Source organism: Cheilinus undulatus, linkage group 3 (genome assembly GCF_018320785.1).
Source record: "Cheilinus undulatus linkage group 3, ASM1832078v1, whole genome shotgun sequence".
NCBI classification, from domain to species: domain Eukaryota; kingdom Metazoa; phylum Chordata; class Actinopteri; order Labriformes; family Labridae; genus Cheilinus; species Cheilinus undulatus.
Genome location: NC_054867.1, coordinates 53,934,570 through 53,959,645, shown reverse-complemented (window position 1 = coordinate 53,959,645; position 25,076 = coordinate 53,934,570). Strand labels below are relative to the sequence as shown.

Genomic DNA, 25,076 nt, shown 5'->3' with positions numbered 1-25,076 from the left:
TATGTATAAAGCCTTTGTTGGTCAGAATCCTGGATTGGATGAATCCAGGAAAAAGGTGGAGAAGAAGCTTTTAAAACAAAGTAAAGTTCAATATTTCCCCTTAAAAAATAAACTAGATAAAAAAAAGAAGAATTACAGGTTTTAACAACTGCTCAAAAATTACAAATGACAGTAATCTGAGTAAATGTAGCTGATTAGTTTCCACCGTTGTTGTGTGAATAAAATATCACATTAATTCATAATCTTAATGTTTATTTTAGATATTTATGAAAGAAAAATAATGAAACTGCAAATATATTTAAAAGAAAAAAAACGTGGAAAAGCAACCTCTTAAAGATACTTGACAAAATGTTTTTTCCAAATTAAAATCATAATAATTTGGTAAATTCTTGTTTTAATAACTCCATATAAAAATCTTATGTCGCTTCTTGTTGCTTGAATCTTTTAAGTGTGGGCGCATAAACAGAGCTCTAATGTCCGAGGGGCCGTGAACGTTGCAGCTGCAGTGACACCCAGCGGCCAGCAGAGGGAACTGCAGGCGGCAGGGATCGGTAGTTAGTCCGCGCTGCAGCAGAGAGGATCAGATCTAACCGCAGAGAGGGGGACCTGGACCCCGCAGACCGACAGATCCGGATCCTACAGACACGAGCGCAGACCACCATGAGCCCCGCCAGCTCCTGAACCAGGACTGAGGCTGAAAACCAGAAACATCCACCTATTCATTTATTCATCTCTTCATTCATTCATTTAAAGGAGGAGAGAGGGAGAGGAGGCTGAGCACTGCAGCAGACATGACCGGCCTGCTCCTCGTCTCTCTGATCGGTGAGTCTCTGCAGCTTTTTGTTTATTTCATATTTTATTTAGAGACGTTTAGACTCAGACCGGCTCAGCTAGCAGACATAGTCCGGGATTTACAGGGCCTCTGTGGTGTTTAACTCTGCAGCATGCCTCTTTAATCATCAACCCAGCAATAATCAATCTGATCGATCAGCTGTTTGTTTCTAATGAAGCTTTAATCCTGATCATTCATCAGGATGAGTGTGTGTGGTGGTATCACTGCAGTACCACACACACACTGGGATCAGTTTATGATCAATCAATCATCAATACATTTATTAGCAATGATCAGAGCTGCTGAGCTCTTTCTGCACCGTCATCGTGATCAATATTTAATGTTTTTATTGATGATGATGATCAGAGTGATGCTGTAGGTATTGCTAAGTCATGGGCTGGACTATAAAACTTTGAAATCAATAAAACTATCACTGCAGTACGGTGGCCCTGAGGGGAAAAATGATTTATCAAAATGCAGAAATATTTAACTGAACATTAAAACTATAGAACTATAGAAATAAAAAGGTGCAGTTTGTTGAATTTTCTCACTTTGATGTGTAATTTCATTAAAAATACCTAAAAATCCAGAGTCATGGTTCCTGTCCAGGGTACTAGTACTCAAAATTAAGAGTATATTTGCTCAAATGGCTTTCCATAGACACCCTGGCTTTGACTAGAGATCCCAGCAGGCCTTTAAAGCAGGGGTGTCAAACTCAATCACAGCAGGGGCCGGATTCTGGATGTAGGTCTAACCTGAGGGCCTAACAGGGTCAACATTTAACCATAACTGTCGCCGACATATTAAAAATGCAAAAATAATGTATTCAAAGAGCAAATATACAAGGAGAAAGTTGAAATCATAAGTTTGAAAGGTCGAAATATGAGATCAAACTTGACACACTGAGTTTAAAAGTCAAAATATGACTTAAAATTTAAATTGTGAGTCTGATAGTTCAAAATTTGGGATTAAAAAGTCAAAATTAGGAGTTGAAAATGTCAAAATATGGGCAAGAATTCAAAATGATGACTTAAAAAGTTATGAAATATGATTTGAACTCAAAGTTGGGAGTGTGAAAGGTCAAAATATCATATAAAAAGTAAAAATTATGAATTTAAATGTCAAAATATGAGAAAAAAATTAAAATCATGTGTTTAAAAGTCAAAATATGGGATTAAAAGGCCAAAGTAAGGAGTTGAAAAGGTCAAAATTTAAAGTTGGGAATCTAAAAGATACAAATTTGACATATAGAGTCAAATAATGAGTCAAAAAAGGTCAAAGCATGAAATAAAAAGTCAAAATCATAAGTTTGAGTCGTAATCCTGAGATTGAAAATTGAAAATATGAAATAAAACACAAATTATTTTTTATCCCCCCACTTTCTTGACTTTTTATGAAATCTTCCTTTTTCAGATTTTTATGGCTTCACAAGGATATTTTAAATAATCAAGTTGAAGTTTACATTTTTATACTGGAGGAAATCTGCAGACCTCATACTGGTGGGCCAGTTATAATACAAATATGAATACTAGTTGCAGATGTAACAGGCTAGTTGCAGATGTAACAGGCTAGTTGCAGATGTAACAGGCTAGTTGCAGATGTAACAGGCTAGTTGCAGATGTAACAGGCTAGTTGCAGATGTAACAGGCTAGTTGCAGATGTAACAGGCTAGTTGCAGATGTAACAGGCTAGTTGCAGATGTAACAGACTAGTTGCAGATGTAACAGACTAGTTGCAGATGTAACAGACTAGTTGCAGATGTAACAGACTAGTTGCAGATGTAACAGGCTAGTTGCAGATGTAACAGGCTAGTTGCAGATGTAACAGACTAGTTGCAGATGTAACAGACTAGTTGCAGATGTAACAGACTAGTTGCAGATGTTTTGTAGACAACTTGCAGACAGATTGTAGAGGAATTACAGACAATATATAGATGAGTTGCAGATGTTTTACAGATCTTCTTGCAGACTTGTTGCAGACAAGATGGAGATGAAATTGGTTTTAATTGTTTTTATAATTTTGAAAAAAGTTCTTAAAACAATTATTGTTTTTTTATTGTTGTATTGATTTCAAACTAAATTCTCAGTTTCACAGATTTTATGATTTCTACATAAGTTCTCAGATTTTATGATTTAAATACATTTTTAATAAAATTTCAGTTTTTATTGTTTTATTTAATTATGAATAAGTTGGTAATTTTTAATTGTTTTAATAATTTCTAAAAATTCTCAGATTTTATGATTTTAACATTTTTTAAATACAATCTCAGTTTAAAATGTTTAATTTATTTTTAATAATCTTAAACAATATAATCTTTATTTCTATTTCTATTTGTTTTTTATTTTTTGTAACCAATTTTAGATTTATTCCCATATTTCCATGTTTTATTAATTTTTAAGAAAAAAATCTCAGTTTTAATCATTTAAATTTTTCTAACTAAATTCTCAGTTTTTATTGTTTCAATATTTTCTTAATAAAATCAGTTTTCATTATTTAGATAATTTCTAAATAAATGACCAGTTTTTCTCATTTAAATAAATTACAAATAAATTGTATGTTTTTAATCATTTAAATAATTTCTGAAAAAAAAAAAAAAATCTCAGTGAACAAACCTGTCGAGGCCCCATGGAGGTTCACTGAGGGCAGAGGATGGGGAGAACAGGATGTTCAGCTGTCGGTCTGGGTGATTTGGGGGATTTGGGGGAGGGTCTCCGCTGTCATTAATCTGGTCTGAGGGGTGTGAAGGCACGACACGAGGCAGCTTAGAGGGGAACCCTCTAAATCTGAATGTTTCTGAAGGCTGTAGGGCTGTAGCCTCAGTAGAGTCTCTCATCATTTATTAATGTTGTCTTGAGCATCAATGAACTATGGGTAATGTTTAACATGTGACCTTGGGGTTTTCTGTCTTACATTGGTATTGTTGCTCTGTCTCCATGTGGATCCAGTTTGTTTCCGTTTTTATTTATTTACCAGACAAAAAAACTGTTCTGTAGTGTGTGGTATGGTACTGTAGCGTGTCATACAGTGTGGTATGGGATTGAATGGAATGTTATGTAGTGTTATGCTAGTGCTGTCAAAATTTTCAGTTTCGATTAATTAATCAAGGAGGGGGAAAATGATTAAAAATGCGTGCTGATTAATCTCACTCTGACCATCGCACTACCGTCTGATGTAGCTCTGTAACTTAGATTGATATATACGTAGAAACTCTCTTGCTCTTTATTTTTATAATTTTATTGATAAAATCCACATCCCAGAGATCAACACCGTCCTAGAGTGACCTGTAAGTGAAAATCTCTCCAGTCTCAACTTCTCATTTTTCAACACTAGAAGAAAGTTTTAAAGCCATTCAGAAAAATGTCCTCTCTTATTGTTTGTTACTATTATTTTTAAATCCACCAGTACTGAAATCTTTCACAATCATTGATGCATTAATTGCAAATAATTGATGACAAAGCCTAAAATTAAGTAGATTAAGCTTTTGATAGACTGACAGCTCTGTTTGTTGTGTTATGTTATGTTATGTTATGTTATGTTATGTTATGTTATGTTGTGATCTTTAATGTTATGTTGTATTATGTTGTGTTATGTTATGTTATGTTTTGTTATGTTATGTTATGTTATGTTATGTTATGTTGTGATCTGTCATGTTATGTTGTGTAATGTGGTATGTTATGTTATGTCGTGTTGTGTTATGTTATAGTGGTTGGTGTTATGCTATGGTAGGTTTTGTTATGTTGTGCTATGTTGTGTTGTGTTATATTATTTTGCGTTATGTAATGTTATGTTGTGCTATCCTGTTTTGTGTTATATTATGTTATGTTATGTTGTGTTATGTTATGATTTGTTGTGATTTGTTATGTAATGTTATGTTCTATTATGTTGGGTTATGTTATTCTATGTTATGTTATGTCGTGTTGTGTTATGTTGTACTGGTTTGTGTTATGCTATGGTAGGTTTTGTTATGTTGTGCTGTGTTATGTTGTGTTATATTATTTTGCATTATGTAATGTTATTTTGTGCTATCTTGTTTTGTGTTATATTATGTTTTGTTATGTGGTGTTGGGTAATGTTATGGTCTGTCGGCCTCCGTCGGTCATGACTGACCATAGATGATTCATCCTAGTCATTGGCTAACTGCTTGGCTAGACCAGCGCCGCTTGTGGCTGTGCAGACCAATGTGGGAGTGGCAGTCCCTGTCACGCAGGTCGCATCTGTGTGTGGTCCCAGGTCTGTCCGAATTGTTACGTTCCTTTCTGCGTGCCCGCATGTCTTCAGCAGCATACATCAGCTTGTCTTCCCCTGCCTTGAGATGTTTATTCAGGGTGCTTCTCCACCTCGTGCGGTCGGCTGCAAGGCCCTCCCAGGACTCTATGTCAATGTCCAGTGCCTTCATGTCTCGCTTGCAGAAATCTCTGAACCGTAGTTTTGGGTGGCCAGTGGTCCTCTTCCCAGATGTCAGCTCTCCATAGAGGAGGTCTTTGGGTATGCGGCCGTCCTCCATACGTCGGACGTGACCCAGCCTGCGCTGTCTGAGCAGTGTGTACATGCTGGGAAGGTTTGCGCGGGACAGGACATCAGCATTGGACACTCTGTCTTGCCAGGATATGCCCAGGATGCCCAGGATGCTTCTCAGGTTAAAGATGTTAAGTCTTTGCTCCTGTCTGGCATATGTAGTCCATGTCTCGCTGCCATAGAGCAGTGTACTGATGACACGGGCGTTATACACAGCCATCTTTGTCTTCTCTGTCAACTTGGGGTTTGTCCACACTCGAGTTGTAAGGCGGGCAAGAGTTGTAGCTGCCTTCCCGATCCTCTTGTCGATCTCGCTATCCAAGGAGAGGTTGTCACAGATGGTGGAGCCAAGGTAGGTGAACTGATGAACCACGTCAAGCTCATAGTCATCGATGATGATGACTGGTGGTGTCTCCGTGTCTTGTCCCAGGAGTTCGTCTTCTTTATACTGATGGTCAGTCCAAAGTCCTTGCAGGCCTGGGAGAAGTGGCCCATCAGTAACTGCAGTTCCTGTTGGGCGTGGGTTGCAACTGCAGCGTCATCAGCAAACAACATGTCTCTTATAAGGGCTTTACGAACCTTGGTCTTGGCTCTAAGGCGGGTGAAAAGCCTGCCGTCTGATCTGGTCTGCAGGTAGATTCCCTCTGTTGCTGTAACAAAGGCATGTTTCAGGAACAGTGCGAAGAAGATCCCGAAGAGTGTGGGATCTTGTGTGGGTGCCTTGTTTGGCGCCAGTGCGGATGTCAAAGGGCTCGGAAGAACTGCCGTTGAACTGCACTGTCCCCTTCATGTTGGTGTGAAAGGATTTGATCATGCTCTGCAGCTTTGGTGGGCAGACAATCTTTGGGAGAATCTTGCACAGGCCGTCTCTGCTAACAAGATCGAATGCGAATGTCTCATAAGTTCGTCGTTTATGACAGCTGTCTTTCTGGTGTCACTGACATCCTGAAGGTTTTCAGAAAGGCCGGTCAACATTGTCCGTTATGTTGTGTTTTTATGTCATGCATGGAGTCTTGTAATGTTATGTATATGGAATATTGGAATTGAATGATGTGGTATGTTATGTTGTGGAATGTTGTGGTACTGCCTTTTTTCATATCCTACCATTCTTAAGTTTATCATACCTTATCATTTATAGTATCTAATGTTGTATGAAATTTTATGTTTGGATTTTTATGGTATGTAATGGTATAGTGTCCTACCATTCTGTAGCATATTAAACAGTACCGTATCGTTTCCTACTGTGCTGTGTCATATGGGATGTTATTGTATTATTTTGTATTGTGTGGTATGGAATAGTATGATATGGTTTTATATCTTGTAGAATAGTATTGTGTCATACTGAATATCCTATCTGACTATACATTAGCTCGTATCATATAGGTTGTACTGAATTGTATTGAATCGTGTCATATCCACAAGCGCAGAGACTGGTGATCTTTTCAAAGATTTTTAGTAAAAATAATTAAATTAATGTATCTTTTTCACATTCTTCAAAGTCTGGTGATGCTTTTTGGAGTGTCCTCAAAATAAAACCATCAGTCTTTACTAGGAATGCATTCAATACATCAATACATGCAAACAACCCTCAAATTTATTAGGGAGTTTTTCAGGTGTTTTCTAATGTCAGCATATAAACACATTATTGAGACTGATATTTAATCTTTACCCCACACAGAGTTCAGCGAGTTTGGACTGACGGTAAATCAATAAAGAGTCTTTTAGTTAAACCAGATTGTGAAATGTTCACCAATCATCACAGTGAGTTTCTCTCTCTGCTTCATTCCCCTCTTTTCTGTTTCAGCTGAGTCAGGCTCTTTCCCTCCTCATTCTGTAATCGGAGGCAAGTTTGATGATCTTTGCGGCCTTCTATCCCCCCGTGGCGTCCGCCCTCCTCGTCCAGCTCAGCAGGGAGTCTGTCTGCGTGAAGCTGATAACTCAGCTGTTCGGTCCCTGTGGATCCTCCCACTGTGGACCCGTTTCTGAAGTAATCACGCTGCAGAGCTGCTTCTGCAGACCGAGTGTTCAAGGTCGGCGAGTTGGGCTGAAAGTAGAGAGAAATATCAGCACCTTTAGCTGCTACAGCCCTCTCACTACGCCCTGCTCTTTTATATTTAAACGCATGCTGCCTGCTTTGGACAGAAACACACTAAGAGTCATGATGGCAAAGTCACAGGATATAAAACCAAGAAGAAGAGCTGAAAAACACAAAAACCCTCCACTGCAGTCAGAGGAGACTCAATAATTCTGATTTACTTTCATTATCTCTAACTATAAACACAGACGCTCGCTCTGGCCTCGTCTCCAGACAGTTTTAACTCCCTGTATTCTCATAGAATCAGACGTTATTATTATACTGCAGTTTTACCAGCCAATGCTGACTCTGTTCATTTGATACGGAGAGAAAAAATCAAACTACCACAGCACTTCTGGATCCCTTATCTCTCTCTCTCTATCCTCCCGCTCTTCACTCCATCCTTCCTCTCTTTCTCTCCTGATCATTCCTCCACAGAAGCCAGCGGTGCAAAGAGGACGACTGTCAAACCAAACTGATTTATTAACAACATAAATGACGTTTTTGTTTGCAGATGAGGCAGCTGTTTGTGGATCAGACTGAGGGTTTGATTATTTATCTTTATTTTAACAAACCTGATTTAAAAATTAGACAGAAATAAAGAGGGAGGAGGTTATAATGTGCAGAAACATCTTCAACACTGTACACCTCTTTATGGCCCATGGAGGCTTCCATAGATTACTCTGCTTATTAAAATAAAGGAATATGGAAAGTTCATATATCTTTGGTGAGCTCCAGTGTGAAAAATCCCTTCTTTTATGACATGACCATCGTCACATGAAGTCCTATTACGATGGTTAAAGATGTGTTTTAGACGTGTTTCAGAACTGCTTTAGTCATGCTTCAGATGGGTTTCTGATTAGTTGCAGAAGTGTTTGAGACTGGTTTTGGGGGGGTGTTTCAGATGTGTTTCAGATGTGTTACAGATGTGTTACAGATTAGTTACAGATGTGTTTCAGATGTGTTTCAGATTAGTTACAGATGTGTTTCAGATTTGTTACAGATGTGTTTCAGATGTGTTACAGATGTGTTTCAGATTAGTTACAGATGTGTTTCAGATTAGTTACAGATGTGTTACAGATTAGTTACAGATGTGTTTCAGATGTGTTACAGATGTGTTACAGATTAGTTACAGATGTGTTTCAGATGTGTTACAGATGTGTTTCAGATTTGTTACAGATGTGTTTCAGATGTGTTACAGATGTGTTACAGATTAGTTACAGATGTGTTTCAGATGTGTTACAGATGTGTTTCAGATTAGTTACAGATGTGTTTCAGATGTGTTTTTGGTCAGTTTCAGAGGTGTTTCGGATGTGTTACAGATGTTTTTTGAATGTGTTTCAGATTTTTTTTGGATTAGTTACAGATGTGTTTCAGATGTGTCACAGACATGTTTCAGATTAGTTTTAGATGTGTTTCAGGTGTGTTTTTGGTCAGTTTCAGAAGTGTTTCGGATGTGTGGATTAGGTGTAGAAGTGTTCTGGACATGTTAAAGACGTGTTGCAGTCATGTTTAAGATGTCTGTCGGCTGTGTTATGATAATCTGCTCGACCAGGCTCAGAGGTCAGACGACCATCTGTTGAGAGCCCAGCAGGAGGTGTGATGAGTCTCAGAGGGAGTGACGAGAGAAGAGGATAGAGATGGAGGGATGGAAGAGAAGAGTGAGTGAGATAAAGGGAGGAGAGGCTTTCTCAAGACAAACCCGTGCCTACTGTCAGACTTTAGATCTAAAGTTCTTTAAGTGCAGACAGCAGAGAGCTGTTATCTCATAGAGAGGATCTTTAGATGGGTACGAAAATTAAAACACATCAGGCATTTATGGGTGAATACACTAATGGTATTCAAGTTAAGCAATTACTTAAGTCAGATTTCTGTGATTAAAGTCAGAATTTTTAAGAACAAAGTCAAAATTCTGATTGCTTCTTCTCATTGTTAAAAACAATTTGATCTCAAAGAAAAAAAAACTAAACAAAAACTTGAAAAACAGGTGCCCTCAGCCTCTTTCATAAAGATAAAGACATTTGAAAGTTATAAATATTCATCTTCATAGTTTTTTAAATTATTACCAGAGACTGGTTCCTCTGGCTGAGACGACGTGCTCTGATGCTGATTGGATTAAATCTTAATTCTTGGGTGCTCAACTCTCTTGCTCTGTCTTTCAGCTCTCCTGTCCCCCAGTGACGCCTTCAGACCAGGCTCTTCTGGGCAAGTCATCCCCCTCCAGGATGAAGCCCAGTCTCGCTTCATCCAGGAATTAGTCCGCGCCAAACGCCACTCTGCCCCTGAGTTGGTGCGGTCCCAGCCTCACCTCGTCCATGACATGGGCTGGCCTGAGATCCATGAGACATCCCGCTCTCAGGGTAAGATGGACACCACTAACTCCTCCCAGGGAAACCCTCCACCATCGACCAATCAGGGTCAGAGCAGGAGCAGGGGCATCGTGGACGAGAACCTGGATGTGGAGGATGAAATGGAGGTGAGGATCACGGTAATTTAAACCAAACTCTGGATTTAGTTACTCTTTAAACCAAACTCTGGCTTTAGTGACTCTTTAAACCAAACTCTGGCTTTAGTTACTCTTTAAACCAAACTCTGGCTTTATTTACTCTTTAAACCAAACTCTGGCTTTAGTTACTCTTTAAACCAAACTCTGGCTTTATTTACTCTTTAAACCAAACTCTGGCTTTAGTTACTCTTTAAACCAAACTCTGGCTTTAGTTACTCTTTAAATCAAACTCTGGATTTAGTTACTCTTTACAAGTAAGACTCTGGTTTTAGTTACTCTTTAAATGAAACTCTGGCTTTAGTTACTCTTTAAATCAAACTCTGGCTTTAGTTACTCTTTAAATCAAACGCTGGCTTTAGTTACTCTTTAAATCAAACTCTGGCTTTAGTTACTCTTTAAATCAAACCCTGGCTTTAGTTACTCTTTTAACCAAACTCTGGCTTTAGTTACTCTTTAAACCAAACTCTGGCTTTAGTTACTCTTTAAATCAAACCCTGGCTTTAGTTACTCTTTAAACCAAACTCTGGCTTTAGTTACTCTTTAAATCAAACTCTGGATTTAGTTACTCTTTACAAGTAAGACTCTGGCTTTAGTTACTCTTTAAACCAAACTCTGGCTTTAGTTACTCTTTAAATCAAACTCTGGCTTTAGTTACTCTTTAAACCAAACTCTGGCTTTAGTTACTCTTTAAACCAAACTCTGGCTTTAGTTACTCTTTAAACCAAACTCTGGCTTTAGTTACTCTTTAAACCAAACTCTGGCTTTAGTTACTCTTTAAATCAAACCCTGGCTTTAGTTACTCTTTAAACCAAACTCTGGCTTTAGTTACTCTTTAAACCAAACTCTGGCTTTAGTTACTCTTTAAATCAAACTCTGGATTTAGTTACTCTTTACAAGTAAGACTCTGGTTTTAGTTACTCTTTAAATGAAACTCTGGCTTTAGTTACTCTTTAAACCAAACTCTGGCTTTAGTTACTCTTTAAACCAAACTCTGGCTTTAGTTACTCTTTAAATGAAACTCTAGCTGTGAATCAATACATCTCTTTCCCAGCGTATGGTCCATCTGGTGGCCCCTCAGGATCCAGAGAGCTTTGGGGGACCCTCAGACTCCTCTGATCCAGAGAAGGAACCCGGCGATGGTCCAGGAGCTGGAGAAGCCTCCCTGGAAGCTTCAGGCTTTTATGGGACGGACACGGAAGACAGAGAGAGGGGGGAGGACGGGGGAGAGGAGAGGGAGAGACGAGGGGGAGACGTCAGAGAAGAAGAAGAAGAGGAGGAGGAGGAGGAGAGGGGAGGAGGAGGAGCTGAACATGATGATCATGAACTGGATGCTTTAGAAGCGAACCACACCACGCCAGATCTGGATTCTCTAATTGGTCAGTACTAAAGACCTCTACACCATTTAACCAACACACACCAGCAGCCCCTTCTGTTATCTCAGTGCTGTGTAGATTCTTAGGAATCTGCTAGAACAATCTCATTTGACTTCGATGCCCTAAATCTCCAGCCCAGTTCCTCCTACAGACTTGATTTTGGCTTTAAAAACAAGACAAATTATTCAGCTATGAATGCCAGATTATTTTTTGCTGTCTTTGACAGATTTTTAGTAGTTACTTTGATAGTTTTTAAATGATATTTGGCCCTCAGACTTTTATAATGTGTGTGTGTGTGTGTGACAGAATGTTGGGACTCTTTTAGTGAGATCAAAGCAAATGTCCCCTGAAGAACACCATAGCAACAACAGGCAGAACTAACATGATTGGTCCATCCACTACCTGCTTCTTATTGGTTGGTTCATCCGAATATTAAGAGCATAAATACATTTAGGGCGCAGAGAAAGTTTCATATGCCACAGAGAAAAATCAGAGCCGGTTTGAGAAACTCTTGAGTTTTTTAACAAACTGATGCCATATCTTTGATTCAGTCTCCTGTCAACACCACATGGAAAGAGAAGAAGAGGGATGTAGAGTGCTTTATTTAAGTGACGTATACCCCATCTAAACCCGGCCATATGTTTCTGACACGTGTCTTTGTGTTTCTCAGGCTACAGCCAACCTTTTCACCCCTCCAGCTCCAAACAGCCCGACCTGTCCGTCCCGAATCAGGATCAGGACTCCAGACAGCAGGAGCACCGAGCTCCATCAGTCCTGGAGGTCAGGATGGAGAAAAGATGCACTGACGTGGCTTTATTTATTAGTTACTATTTAAATTATGAGGGTAGAGCTAAGCAGACATACTAAATACTCAAAGACATGGGTAAAACATGAGAATAAAAATTAAAGACACTGGTTATTGTACTGACGTGTGTGTATGGTTTATAAGGTCATTATTCTGCTCCATATCCATCATATTTCAGTGGTTCTGATGAGGAGACCTGAGGTACTCCACAGGGATTTCACTCTGGCGTCTCCCTCTGTTTTGGTCCAGGTGGGTCCTTTAGAGCGGGACTTATGGGAGGCAGAGAAAGAGGATGACAGCCACTCCAGCGGTTATGGCGTCCTTCACTCTTCAGTCTCTACCACCAGCTCTACGCCTACGCCTTCATCTGCTGCTGAGGGAGACGCCACCGGAACCCCAGAGACCGACACTGGAACCGACTTTGGCCTGCTGGGAACTTACACCAAAGGTACGTTAGGGTTAGGGGATGTTATCTACTGATCTATGAGGTTTGAATCTCCATTTGAATGGGTTTTCATCTGGTTAGATAAAGATTAAAAAAAAACAAAGATCACCAGTCCTGTATGATCCTATTCATCAGCTATTTCTGCCTGTTTTTTCACACTTGACTCATTTTTTAACCTCTTTTAACCATTTTTGCTGCCTTTTAACCTCTTCACCTCTTTAGTTGCCCCTTTTTGCCTCTTTATCACTTATTGTCACAATTTTCTCACCCACTTTTAGCCTTTTTTTGCCTCTCTTAACCCATTGTTGACACTTTTTGACCATTTCTTGCCACTTTCTGCCAATATTTTACCCCTATTTTGCCTTTGTTTACACATTTTTTCTTGTTTGAACCCATTTTTGCAACTCTGTAAACCCTTTTCATCACTGTTAAATCCTGTTTCTTTCACCTTTCCCTATTTGAAACATTTTTCACTTTTGACCAATTTTTTGCCGCTTGTTGCCCATTTCTGCCACTTTTAACCTCTTTTTTTCATTCAGTTTTCACTACTTTACCATATTTGCCACTTTTTGCTTCATTTTTCTTGTTTTTAACCCTTTTTCACAATTTCCTGCCCTTGTTTGACCCTTTATTGGTTTCCTCATCACGGATAAAACCTCTTTTTTTTCCTAATTTATTTAAAACATTTTTAACCTATTTTGGCCACTACCATGGTGGTGCCATCTTTAACTGCTTTTCCCCATTTTTGACCTTTCTTTGCCTTTATTAACCAATTTCTGACCATTTTGTCCACATTTTTTGCTTTTTTTTTGCTTTTTTAAACCTTTTTTCCCTTGTCACCCATTTCTTTCACCTTAACTTATTTCTGCTACCTTTCTAACCCCTCTCTACTACTTAATTATTTTTGCCATTCTGTGACCATTTTTCACCTCATTTCTTCCCCATTGTTTTTCTACTTTACACCCATTTATGCTCATTTTCAGCTTTGTTTTTGCAGATTCTTAATTATTTTTCCCGTAAATTTATTTCTGTTCCTTCTAACTTATTCTCTGTCATCCTGAAATTTGTGCACATCATGGCTAATATATGAAGTCTAACATTACTGCCTAAACAGTTTAGTCAGTGTCTAAATCCACATTCTTATTATTACTGAATAAAAACATAATTCTGTGGTTAGAAAAGAATGCCTTTTTCCTGGTTTATTATGTATTTATTTTTAAATATTTATTAAAAAATAAAATGGGTTTATTTATTAATTTAGGGACACTATAATAACTATTTGTTAAAATGTTCTAATTTTACGAAATAATCATGCATGAAAATAGAAGTTGTTGCTCATTATTAAATTACCAAGGCGGTGATAAATCTAATTTTCATGTGGTATAAGAAAAATATTTTATGTTTTTTACATTACAAATATATCAGGGATTTTACACTTAAACGGGTGTTTCCAATATGACTTTCGGCCATGCAGAGACTAGTCCAGCTCTGGAGCAGGACTAGAAAATTAAATGCTGTATTTGATATTTATGATCATATCTGATCTTGATTTAAGAAAATAATACCAAAGAACTTGGATTTAATATTAATGTCTATTCTTTCTATGGTGATTTATGTATGCAGCCATGCTGGTAGCCTCAGTAAATGTTTATTTCACACCATCTGAGGGCTTATATTTTTAGTTGCCATGGCTCTAATTGTCTGCTGATCAGGTCAGGGCTGGTAAAGTCAGTCCTAACACACCTCAGGGAAATCTGTGCTGAAAATCTTCCATCGGTTCTATCAGTTCTAGATCTTCACACAGTGATGCTGTCCTTTAATATTTCAAAACATTTTTGCAACTTTTTCCTGAATCCATGTAAAATCAGAAAAATGCTGGAGTCAGAAACTGAGAGCGTCTGCTGCTTTGGATTAACTTCATCCCTTTTTCTCCCTGCAGATGAGAACGAGGAGGAGGAGGCAGAAAAGGAGGAGGAAGAGGAGGAAACAGGCCTGGCACACAAAGCCGTATTTACCCAGAATCCCACGGTGCCGGAGGTTGGCATGGCGCCGAGCAGAGAGCCGCTGCAGCCGAGCATGGAGGAAGAAGAGAAGGAGGCGGAGATAGGAGAGCATGAGATAAGCAGTGAGACGGCTCCTTCTATTTTATAAGACTATGTTTATTAATAACAACAGAAATGGTCCAATCACAGCTCAGCAGCAGTTGCTAGGTAGACTAGACTTTGATGTCTGTAACTACTCTGTGAATGGTTAAATGGAGCGCTAAGAGAGGATTTACTCAGAGAAGTGTAATAAACCGAGATGTTTAACGTTCTCTTCTTCAGGGATCGGCCCCAAAGATAAAGGGGACGAGCTGGAGGAGGATATCTGGAGGAAGTTTGAAGAAACGGGAATCAGACCCATCCTCCCGCTGACCACTGGGCCATCAAGCACCGTCGACTCCACCCGCTCACCCTGGGATTGGTTTGAAACGACCACGACGCTCCCCGTCACAGAGCTCTTCTTACCGGTCAGAGTAACGCTGACATACCAGGGATGAAGCATTAGAATGAATTAAAGCTGTATTAAATTCTCTTGTAATAACAGTGGATGTTTCAGGTGGTGTGTTTGGAGTGGAACGAGCTGGGCGGTCGAGGATACGTCGTCTTAAACATGACGCAAAACCTCAACTGTGTAAGTTCAGGAGTGAATGCTGACTTATTCAGATTTATCTGACTTATTCAAGTTTAACTTGCTTATTCAGGTTTAACTCAATTAGGTTTATCTGACTTATTCAGGTTTAAAAGGCTTATTCAGGTTTATCTGACTTATCCAGGTTTAAAAGGCTTATTCAGGTTTAACTGACTTATTCAGGTTTATCTCACTTATTCAAGTTTAACCCGCTTATTCAGGTTTAACTGAGTTATACAGGTTTAACGGACTTATTCAGCTTTAACTGACTTATTCAGGTTTATCTGACTTATTCAGGTTTAAAAGGCTTATTCAGGTTTAACTGACTTGTTCAGGTTTATCTGGCTTATTCAGGTTTGAATGGCTTATTCAGGTTTATCTCAATATTCAAGTTTAACTGACTTATTCAGGTTTATCTAACTTATTCAGGTTTAATTGGCTTATTCAGGTTTATCTGAGTTATACAGGTTTAACAGACTTATTCAGCTTTAACTGACTTATTCAGGTTTATCTGACTTATTCCTGTTTAACTGACTTATTCCCGTTAAATCACATATTCAGCTTTTACTTACTTATTCAGGTTTAACTCACTTATTCAGGTTTATCTGATTTATTCCGGTTTAACTCGCTTATTCAGGTTTAACTGACTTATTCAGGTCTAACTCACTTATTCAGGTTTAACTGACTTATTCAGGTTTAACTCGCTTATTCAGCTTTAACTCACCTATGTAGGTTTAACTCCATTATTCAGGTTTATCTGACTTATTTCGGTTTAACTAACTTATTAAGGTTTATCTGACTTATTCCAGTTTAACAGACTTCTTCAGGGTTAACTCACTTTTTCAGGTTTAACTCACTTATCCAGGTTTATATGACTTATTCAGGTTTAACTCCATTATTCAGGTTTATTTGACTTATTCAGGTTTAACTCACTTATTTAGGTCTACCTCACTTATTCAGGTTTAACTGACTTATTTGGGTTTAACTTGCATATTCAGCTTTAACTCACTTATTCAGGTTTAACTGACTTATTCCGGTTTAACTCGCTTATTCAGCTTTAACTCACCTATGTAGGTTTAACTCCATTATTCAGGTTTATCTGACTTATTCCAGTTTAACAGACTTCTTCAGGGTTAACTCTCTTTTTCAGGTTTATTTTACTTATCCAGGTTTATATGACTTGTTCAGGTTTAACTCCATTATTCAGGTTTATTTGACTTATTCAGGTTTAACTCACTTATTCAGCTTTAACTCACTTATTTAGGTCTAACTCACTTATTCAGGTTTAACTGACTTATTCAGGTTTATCTGACTTATTCAGGTTTATCGGACTTATCCAGGTTTATCTCACTTATTCAAGTTTAACTCGCTTATTCAGGTTTAACTGAGTTATACAGGTTTAACAGACTTATTCAGCTTTAACTGACTTATTCAGGTTTATCTGACTTATTCCTGTTTAACTGACTTATTCCCGTTAAATCACATATTCAGCTTTTACTTATTTATTCAGGTTTAACTCACTTATTCAGGTTTATCTGATTTATTCCGGTTTAACTCGCTTATTCAGGTTTAACTGACTTATTCAGGTCTAACTCACTTATTCAGGTTTAACTGACTTATTCAGGTTTAACTCGCTTATTCAGCTTTAACTCACCTATTTAGGTTTAACTCCATTATTCAGGTTTATCTGACTTATTTCGGTTTAACTAACTTATTAAGGTTTATCTGACTTATTCCAGTTTAACAGACTTCTTCAGGGTTAACTCACTTTTTCAGGTTTATTTTACTTATCCAGGTTTATATGACTTATTCAGGTTTAACTCCATTATTCAGGTTTATTTGACTTATTCAGGTTTAACTCACTTATTTAGGTCTACCTCACCTATTCAGGTTTAACTGACTTATTTGGGTTTAACTCGCTTATTCAGCTTTAACTCACTTATTCAGGTTTAACTGACTTATTCCGGTTTAACTCGCTTATTCAGCTTTAACTCACCTATGTAGGTTTAACTCCATTATTCAGGTTTATCTGACTTATTCCAGTTTAACAGACTTCTTCAGGGTTAACTCACTTTTTCAGGTTTATTTTACTTATCCAGGTTTATATGACCTATTCAGGTTTAACTCCATTATTCAGGTTTATTTGACTTATTCAGGTTTAACTCACTTATTCAGCTTTAACTCACTTATTTAGGTCTAACTCACTTATTCAGGTTTAACTGACTTATTTGGGTTTAACTCGCTCATTCAGTTTTAACCCACTTATTTAGGTTTAACTCACTTATTCAGGTTTATCTGACTTATTCAGGTTTAAATGGCTTATTTAGGTTTATCTGACTTATCCAGGTTTTTATCACTTATTCAAGTTTAACTTGCTTATTCAGGTTAAACTGAGTTAGTCAGGTTTAAATGGCTTATTCAGGTTAATCTGACTTATCCAGTTTAACTCACTTACTCAGCTTTACCTCACTTATTTAGGTCTAACTCACTTATTCAGGTTTAACTGACTTATTTCGGTTTAACTGGCTTATTCAGCTTGAACCCACTTATTTAGGTTTTACTCACTTACTCAGGTTTATCTGACTAATTCCGGTTTAACTCACTTATTCAGATTTAACTGACTTATCCAGGTTTATCTGACTTATTTAGGTTTATATGACTTATGCCGGTTTAACTAACTTATTCCGGTTTAACTCACAGCTCTGAGCTCAGATTCTAAGTGTCTGAGTACTTTTCTGTAACTCTTCTCTTCTTTCTGGCTGTTTGGCATTTTAATCATTGAAAACTGTGCGGAGAAATCAAGCGTTGTCTTTCTGTACGACAGGAGGAGTTTCGTGCCGACCACGGCGTCCGCCTGTTGAGGATTTTGGAGCGAGTATTTGCACGCAGGATGAACAGCCCTGAGGGATCGTGGCAACTTTACCTGAGCAAACCACTGCACCAACAGCACCAGCTGCTGATGAACGTGGCGTCTGACCGAGGTACGAACACGGTTCTACCCTGATAGAAGAGATTGTATATCTACTGAGAATATTCCTGCTAGATTAAAAGTTAGATTCAATGTCAGGGGCTGTAAAAGGAGCGTTACTGAGCACGAGTAAATCTAACTCTCTCAGATCCACCATTAACAGTTGATCTGTTCTGTTTCAAATCAACAGAAATTAAAATGAAAGGTGCAGCCTGTTAAAAATCTGAGAGTCCGTCTCTAGGTGATCCGTGTGTGTTCTGAGAAAATGTGCTGAACCTTTAAGGCCCACATGTTAAACAGCCAATACTGAGCCAAAGGCTTCACTTTGAGTTTGGTGGTCGGGATACTTCTACAGCCAACGGATTTTTAACACGATGTAACAAATCTAAATAAAGAAAGAAGCTGTATAAAAATCCCTGTTAACCACTCTTGGTGTTTTTAGGAAGTTCATATTAGATTAGGAATCAAAAACTGAAGTAAAGGATGGATATTTGTTTCTTTTTTGTGTGTTTAATTTTCTAAAAATAAACAGAAAAAACCTGTTTTTTTTCATCTAATTGTTTTTACATTTGATTAAAAAAAAAATCAAAGAAAAATAGATATTTTCCCAACCTTTTTGCCGCCCCAGTGACCCACTTGGAAAAATTGTACATCACATCAGTTATAATTATTTTTATCGCTAAAATGAAAATAATGAGCATCATTGCTCTTGACAAAAGATCAATGTATAAACGATCCATTATGACTGTGTATTAGGGCCACTCAAGAAAAAAAGATACAGAAAATAATGAAAATCTGTTAATTTTTAAGAAAAAAACACAAAATTCTCAAGTATTGAAAGTCGAACTTTTTTAGTCAAAACTATTCTCATGTTAAAAGTTGTGAATGTGTCCATTTATTCTGGCAAACAGTATGTTCTCAAAGAATCTCTTTTGTTTTTACCATAAAATTTCTTTAATTTCTTCTCAGTAATGTTGCTAGCTTTTTTTTCCTCTCCCTTCTTTCTCTCTCTTTGCTCTCTTTTTAACATTATTAATGTTATTATTATGTATTTTATTTTACCTTTATTCCTCTTTCATTATTATTATTATTTATTATATTTATTTTTTTTAGTTGTTATGTCGTCTTCATTACTTATTATTATTGATACTATTGTTACCACTTTTTTTATCTCAGTTTTCCATTTGGGTTGCCAATGAAAAAAAAAAATACTGTAACAATAAGGAAAACTTTTGTTAACTAAGTGCCAAAATTAGAATAAAAAGAGTGTTAAAAATTGTAAATTTGTGATTGTGTATGAACCAAAGCGTAGAGTTTTTGAGATGATAGAATCCAGCCAGAGTTTTTAGTTTTAATCCTTGTAATTTTGTCTAACTTTACACTGTTGTAAATTTGCAGTTTTAAAAACTTGAATTTATTTTTAGTTTCTAGTTTAAAACATGGGAGTTTCAAGTTTTCTTGTAAATGTATGACTTTTTAAACTCGGAAATTCTGGTTTTTTTTTTTCTTAATTTAATTTTTACAAAAATTAACAGATTCTCTTTTTTTTTCATTGTTGACTTTAGCCCTAATACATTATGTTTATAATAGATATTTGGCGCCCCCTTAGGGGTGTCCAGACCCCAGGTTGGGAACCACTGATGTAAGATACAATTTCTCCTACATTTTTGACCTGTTGCAGGTGTGAATAAAAGAATGTTTGTTGTTGTTAAAACAGTGTTACATTTTTTGATCTTCCTGTTTTGATCAGAACAAAAAACAATCATGGATCCCAGTTGAATATAAAGTGAATTTTCCAAGTTTTATTTTACAATAAGTGGGAAACAGGTTCTTTTGTGATTTTTGGATTTCTCATTTTGAATGAAAAATCCATGAGCTATAACGTAGACTGGCCTGGGTTTTTTTCTTTTTTTTACTCTATGAAATGAAAAATGAAAATAAAGCTTTTTTAATTTTTTTTTTTTTATCTTTGTTCGTCTCTTTATGACCAAGGAAATCTGAAAATGAACTTTTATATTACTTTCAGACATAAAACTGGGTTATTTAATTTTCTAACCTTGAATTCAGCTACTAAAAGAGACAAATAAGTTTGCTAACTGTTCTTCAAAATTTGTCAACCTGAAAAATGAATAGTGATTAACAGATGTGTTCCCAGCTCTGTCAGAGACAGTGGAACCCTCCTCCCTACACAGGTTACCTTTTCTAATTTAAACAGTGAGTTAACATTACTATGTTGTTGTTTTTTCCCAGGAGTGATCCCTACCAAAGACGTGTTGGACATGCTGGGACAGATCAGGAAGAGTCTGAATAAGGTAAACCACTATCTGGATTAAAAGTTTGGATCAGAAGAAACATGCATCTTTAAATCAATCAATCTATTTAACTAGAGGGGTTGGGTGTGCCTCCCCTCCATTCCCAGCCAATATGACATCAAAGATATGCTGTCAAAGACATGTGATGTCTTAGACGTGTTTTCAAAAGGACTTGATGTCATAAAAGCATTTCTTAAAAATTCCTGGGTAGATGCACCTCGGCTGATTTCTGGTTATGAAGGAGGGAGGAGTGGGCGTATGTTTCCCCCGTATGGATGGATTCACATTTCAGTTACTTGTGAGTTTTTTAATTTGAGTGGACTTTCTGCTGTCACTGGCCAATGTTCGTTTTGAAACATGACTACCCCTATCCAAGATGGCGCCTGCATAGACGTATCTTAGAAGGCATGGCTATGTATCTATGATTCAATAGAGCACTGATCATATGACCTTTTAGCTACCGTATCTTTTTGTTAGTATTAAGTCAAACTGTAACAGTGTAATTTATGCATATGTGTTTTTCTCCTCCAGGTCGGGATCCAGAACTACAGCGCTGTCACTAAGTGTCAGACGCCGCCCAGACATACACGCAGTGACTACGGGAAGCTGTTTGTGGTTCTGGTCATCATTGGCTCTGTGTGCATGGTCATCATCACGTCTGGATTCATTTACATCTGCTGGCAGAGACGACTACCCGCCACCAAGACTAACGTGGGTTCATACAAGCAGACATGTTTGATTTTGGTGTGGGATATCTACAGCTGCACACAAGGACCATATTAGTCGATATTTACTGATGATGGAAGCTGATATTTACAACCAATGTAGGGCAATAACGGATAATATTAACAGGTGATACAGACTGATATTTACAGCTGATATAAACTGATATTTACAGCTGATGTAGACTCATATTTACAGCTGATATAGACTGATATTTACAGCTGATGTAGACTGATATTTACAGCTGATATAGACTGACATTCACAGCTGATATGCACTGATATTCACAGCTGATATGCACTATTTACAGCTGATGAAGGCAGATATTTACAGCTGATATAGGCTGAAATTTACAACTGATATAGGTGGATGTTTACACCTGTTATAGGTCTGATATTTACAGCTAATATAGACTGATATTTACAGCTGATATCGACTTATATTTACAGCTGATACAGACTGATATTTACAGCTGATATAGGTTGATATTTACAGCTATTATAGACCGATATTTACAGCTGATATAGGTGGATATTTACAGCTGATATAGGTGGATATTTACAGCTGATATAGGCGGATATTTACATCATATATAGACTGACATTCACAGCTGATATAGGCAGATATTTACAGCTGATATAGTTCGATATTCACAGCTGATATAGGCGAATATCTATCTTAGAGCTTCAGTGTTTTAATAAGCACTTGAAGTTGTAAGGAATGATGATTGAAAAAGAAAATGTCTTCTGCCTACACAGGTCTTTTGGACAGGATTAAAACTATAGGTTGTACATAATGGCTGAAATTTTCATTTCTGTCCTTACTGATAACAAACTGATAACATGCATGCCAGACATGTTGAAAATTTTAAATAAGGTCTAAGGAAGGCCCTTTTTTGAGTCTGTATGTGGGTCAGTAATTCTGTAGGCTTCCTGGGTGCACTCTAAAAGCAAACCGTCCTTTGACGCTGTGTTCTTCTCACAGTTCCGCGCTGAGGAACTTCACTTTGTGGAGAACGGTTGCCATGACAACCCCACGCTGGATGTGGCCAATGACAGCCAGCCAGAGATGCAGGAGAAGAAGCCGAGCGCCAACGGGCTAGCAGGTGGAGGAAAAGGAGGCGGGGAGGACAGCAAACGCTGGCAGGTGATTGGCTGACAGAGGGGAGTTAAAAATAAACACATGGATAGGCCTGTTGATTTTTTTCTATTACTTCTACCATCACTAGAAGAAAGAAAATGATGTCTGAGGCCACATTTACACAACTTCAGCTGAAATCACAACAACGTTTTTGTGAGGAAGTGTTGGGTTCATTACTGTTGTAACACTCAAATGTGCATCTGAGTTTTACAACAATAATGACTCTATAGACTTTGATGTCAAATGTACTTGAATCCAGGCCCAGGTCCTAAACTGTAACTTCCCCTTAACTGTGACCTGGTTCACAGCAGGACTATTTGCTGATGTGAATAAATCTTTATTCTACCTTGTTTTTATTTTTATTATATTGTTTTAGGTGTTTGTAAATCAAGCAGCCACTGATGACGATGAGGAGGAGCAGGACACTCATCTCTGATGGAACAACAGGAAGGAGAGGAGACGTGTATTGAAGGACGATAAAGGATGGTTATTGGTGAAGAATGTAGAAGAGAAGACAGTACAGAAGAAGAGAAGGACTATAAAATGTATAAATGTGGAAAAGACAACGGGTAGAGGAAGTTTAAAAGTCAAAGGTCTAAGTCAGTGGTGTGTCGTCCAATCAGAGTGAAGGTAGGAGGAGTGTGTCTTTAAGGGTGTTAGACATCTGGATTAAGCAAATCAAGATTCAGGTGTACATTACAATGTACAAATGTAGACCTATATAATTCATTATAACATGGAAACTCATCCGTTCATGTGCCTTATGTTTTAGCTTTCTGCATCATTTCTAAAGAAGACCTAAAACTCAAAAAAAGGAGGAGGAAGCATTTACAGTTCTTCCATTTAAAACATTTGATTGTAAGATATATTCAAATCACTGAGAGGTTTAAAGTTTTGATGCCATTTTATCTCAAACCTGAATTCTTTGACAGAATTCCTGCAAACTCTTCATACTCAGCTGCATTTCTTATAAAGCTATGGTAATACGTTTCAGTCCAAATATCCAAAATCATTCAAAATTCATCACTCTTTTACTATTTGAACACATAAATACCAACAGTCTTTCCCTTATGTTGACTGCCCTTTGTTGGCATCTTTTGGAAAAGTGTGTGGCTCTGGCGAGGGGCAAGGAAGGCATCCCTCTGTCCTACTATTGGTAACATTGGAGAGAAAAAAGGCCCCAACATCCCCAGCTTCACCAACATTCTATCATCTGCCTTTGATGCTGTAATCTTTAAAGCTTATAAAACATTCCATCATCTGCCTTTAATGATGTCATCTTTAAAGCCTATGAAACATTCTATCATCTGCCTTTGGTGATGTCGTCACTAAAGCTTATGGAACATTCTATTATCTGCCTTTAATGATGTCATCGTTAATGCTTATGAAACATTCTATTATCTGCCTTTAATGATGTCATTGTTAATGCTTATGAAACATTCTATTATCTGCCTTTGATGATGTCATCATTAAAGCCTATGAAACATTCTATTATCTGCCTTTGATGATGTCATCGTTTAAGCTTATGAAACATTCTATTATCTGCCTTTAATGATGTCATCATTAAAGCTTATGAAACATTCTATCAAATGCCTTTGGTGATGTCATCATTAAAGCTTATGAAACATTCTATTATCTGCCTTTGGTGATGTCATCTTTAAAGCTTATGAAACATTCTGTCATCTACCTTTGATGATGTCATCTTTAAAGCTTGTGAAACATTCTGTCATCTGCCTTTGATGATGTCATTGTTAAAGCTTATGAAACATTCTATTATCTGCCTTTGGTGATGTCATCTTTAAAGCTTATGAAACATTCTGTCATCTGCCTTTGATGATGTCATCTTTAAAGCTTGTGAAACATTCTGTCATCTGCCTTTGATGATGTCATTGTTAAAGCTTATGAAACATTCTATTATCTGCCTTTGATGATGTCATCATTAAAGCTTATGAAACATTCTATTATCTGCCTTTGATGATGTCATTGTTAAAGCTTATGGAACATTCTATCATCTGCCTTTGATGATGTCATCATTAAAGCTTAAAAAACATTCCATCCTTGAATTTCTCATGTGCGCTGGCTTAAAGTTACATCAGCTATGTCTCTAATTTTTCATAACTGGTCCTCCTCCAAACCAAAACAGTTTTTACAAAAGTAAGCACTTTTTCAACAGATGCCAACTATGGCCTACTATTTAGCAAAAAAATGGTGGAGTAAATGCCAAACATCACACACATTTAGCAGTGAGAATGTACCCATCACACCACTTGTGCAGAAAAAAACCCATGTTGTTGGTTTAGAATGGATGGGATGGTAATATACATGTTCAGTTAATTTTTAACCCCGATGTCTGACTCTATAGAAAATGGCACCTCCTCTTACTTTCTCTTCTGAACTTTAAACAGGAAGTTGAGCCTGTAGCGACTATGAAAGTAAGGTTTTGGCACTTTATTGATTCCTCTCGGAGTTAGTGACTATCATCTTTGAAATGCTGCATCATGTTCAATGTAAAAAACATACAGTGATGAAATAATCTCTATTTTGCTCTTAGGAATGAGGATGTTTACTGTACACTCGCTAATCTTCTGTCCGTTAGCCTGATCTGCTTTAAATCGTGTTTGAATGGCTGCTGTGCGCTAATGCCAGGCTAACTCTTGAGGCTATGACACATGGGCAACTTTTATCTAGCTTAAGCATGACAGTATACCCAGTT

At 37.4% G+C, this 25,076-nt stretch overlaps 1 protein-coding gene across 1 annotated transcript; it reads left to right on the top strand.

Moving 5' to 3' along the window:
• The first annotated feature begins 1 nt into the window (after position 1).
• Positions 2-23,927, top strand: podxl2 (podocalyxin-like 2). Its single transcript, XM_041783624.1, has 15 exons — positions 2-80; positions 450-551; positions 706-822; positions 9,584-9,897; positions 10,979-11,303; positions 11,971-12,080; positions 12,355-12,553; positions 14,490-14,675; positions 14,875-15,059; positions 15,149-15,223; positions 18,045-18,201; positions 20,439-20,500; positions 21,032-21,211; positions 22,208-22,369; positions 22,740-23,927. Exons 1-15 carry the CDS (start codon positions 2-4, stop codon positions 22,797-22,799), a joined length of 2,313 nt encoding a protein of 770 aa, XP_041639558.1. The 3' UTR covers positions 22,800-23,927.
• The last annotated feature ends 1,149 nt before the right edge of the window (positions 23,928-25,076 follow it).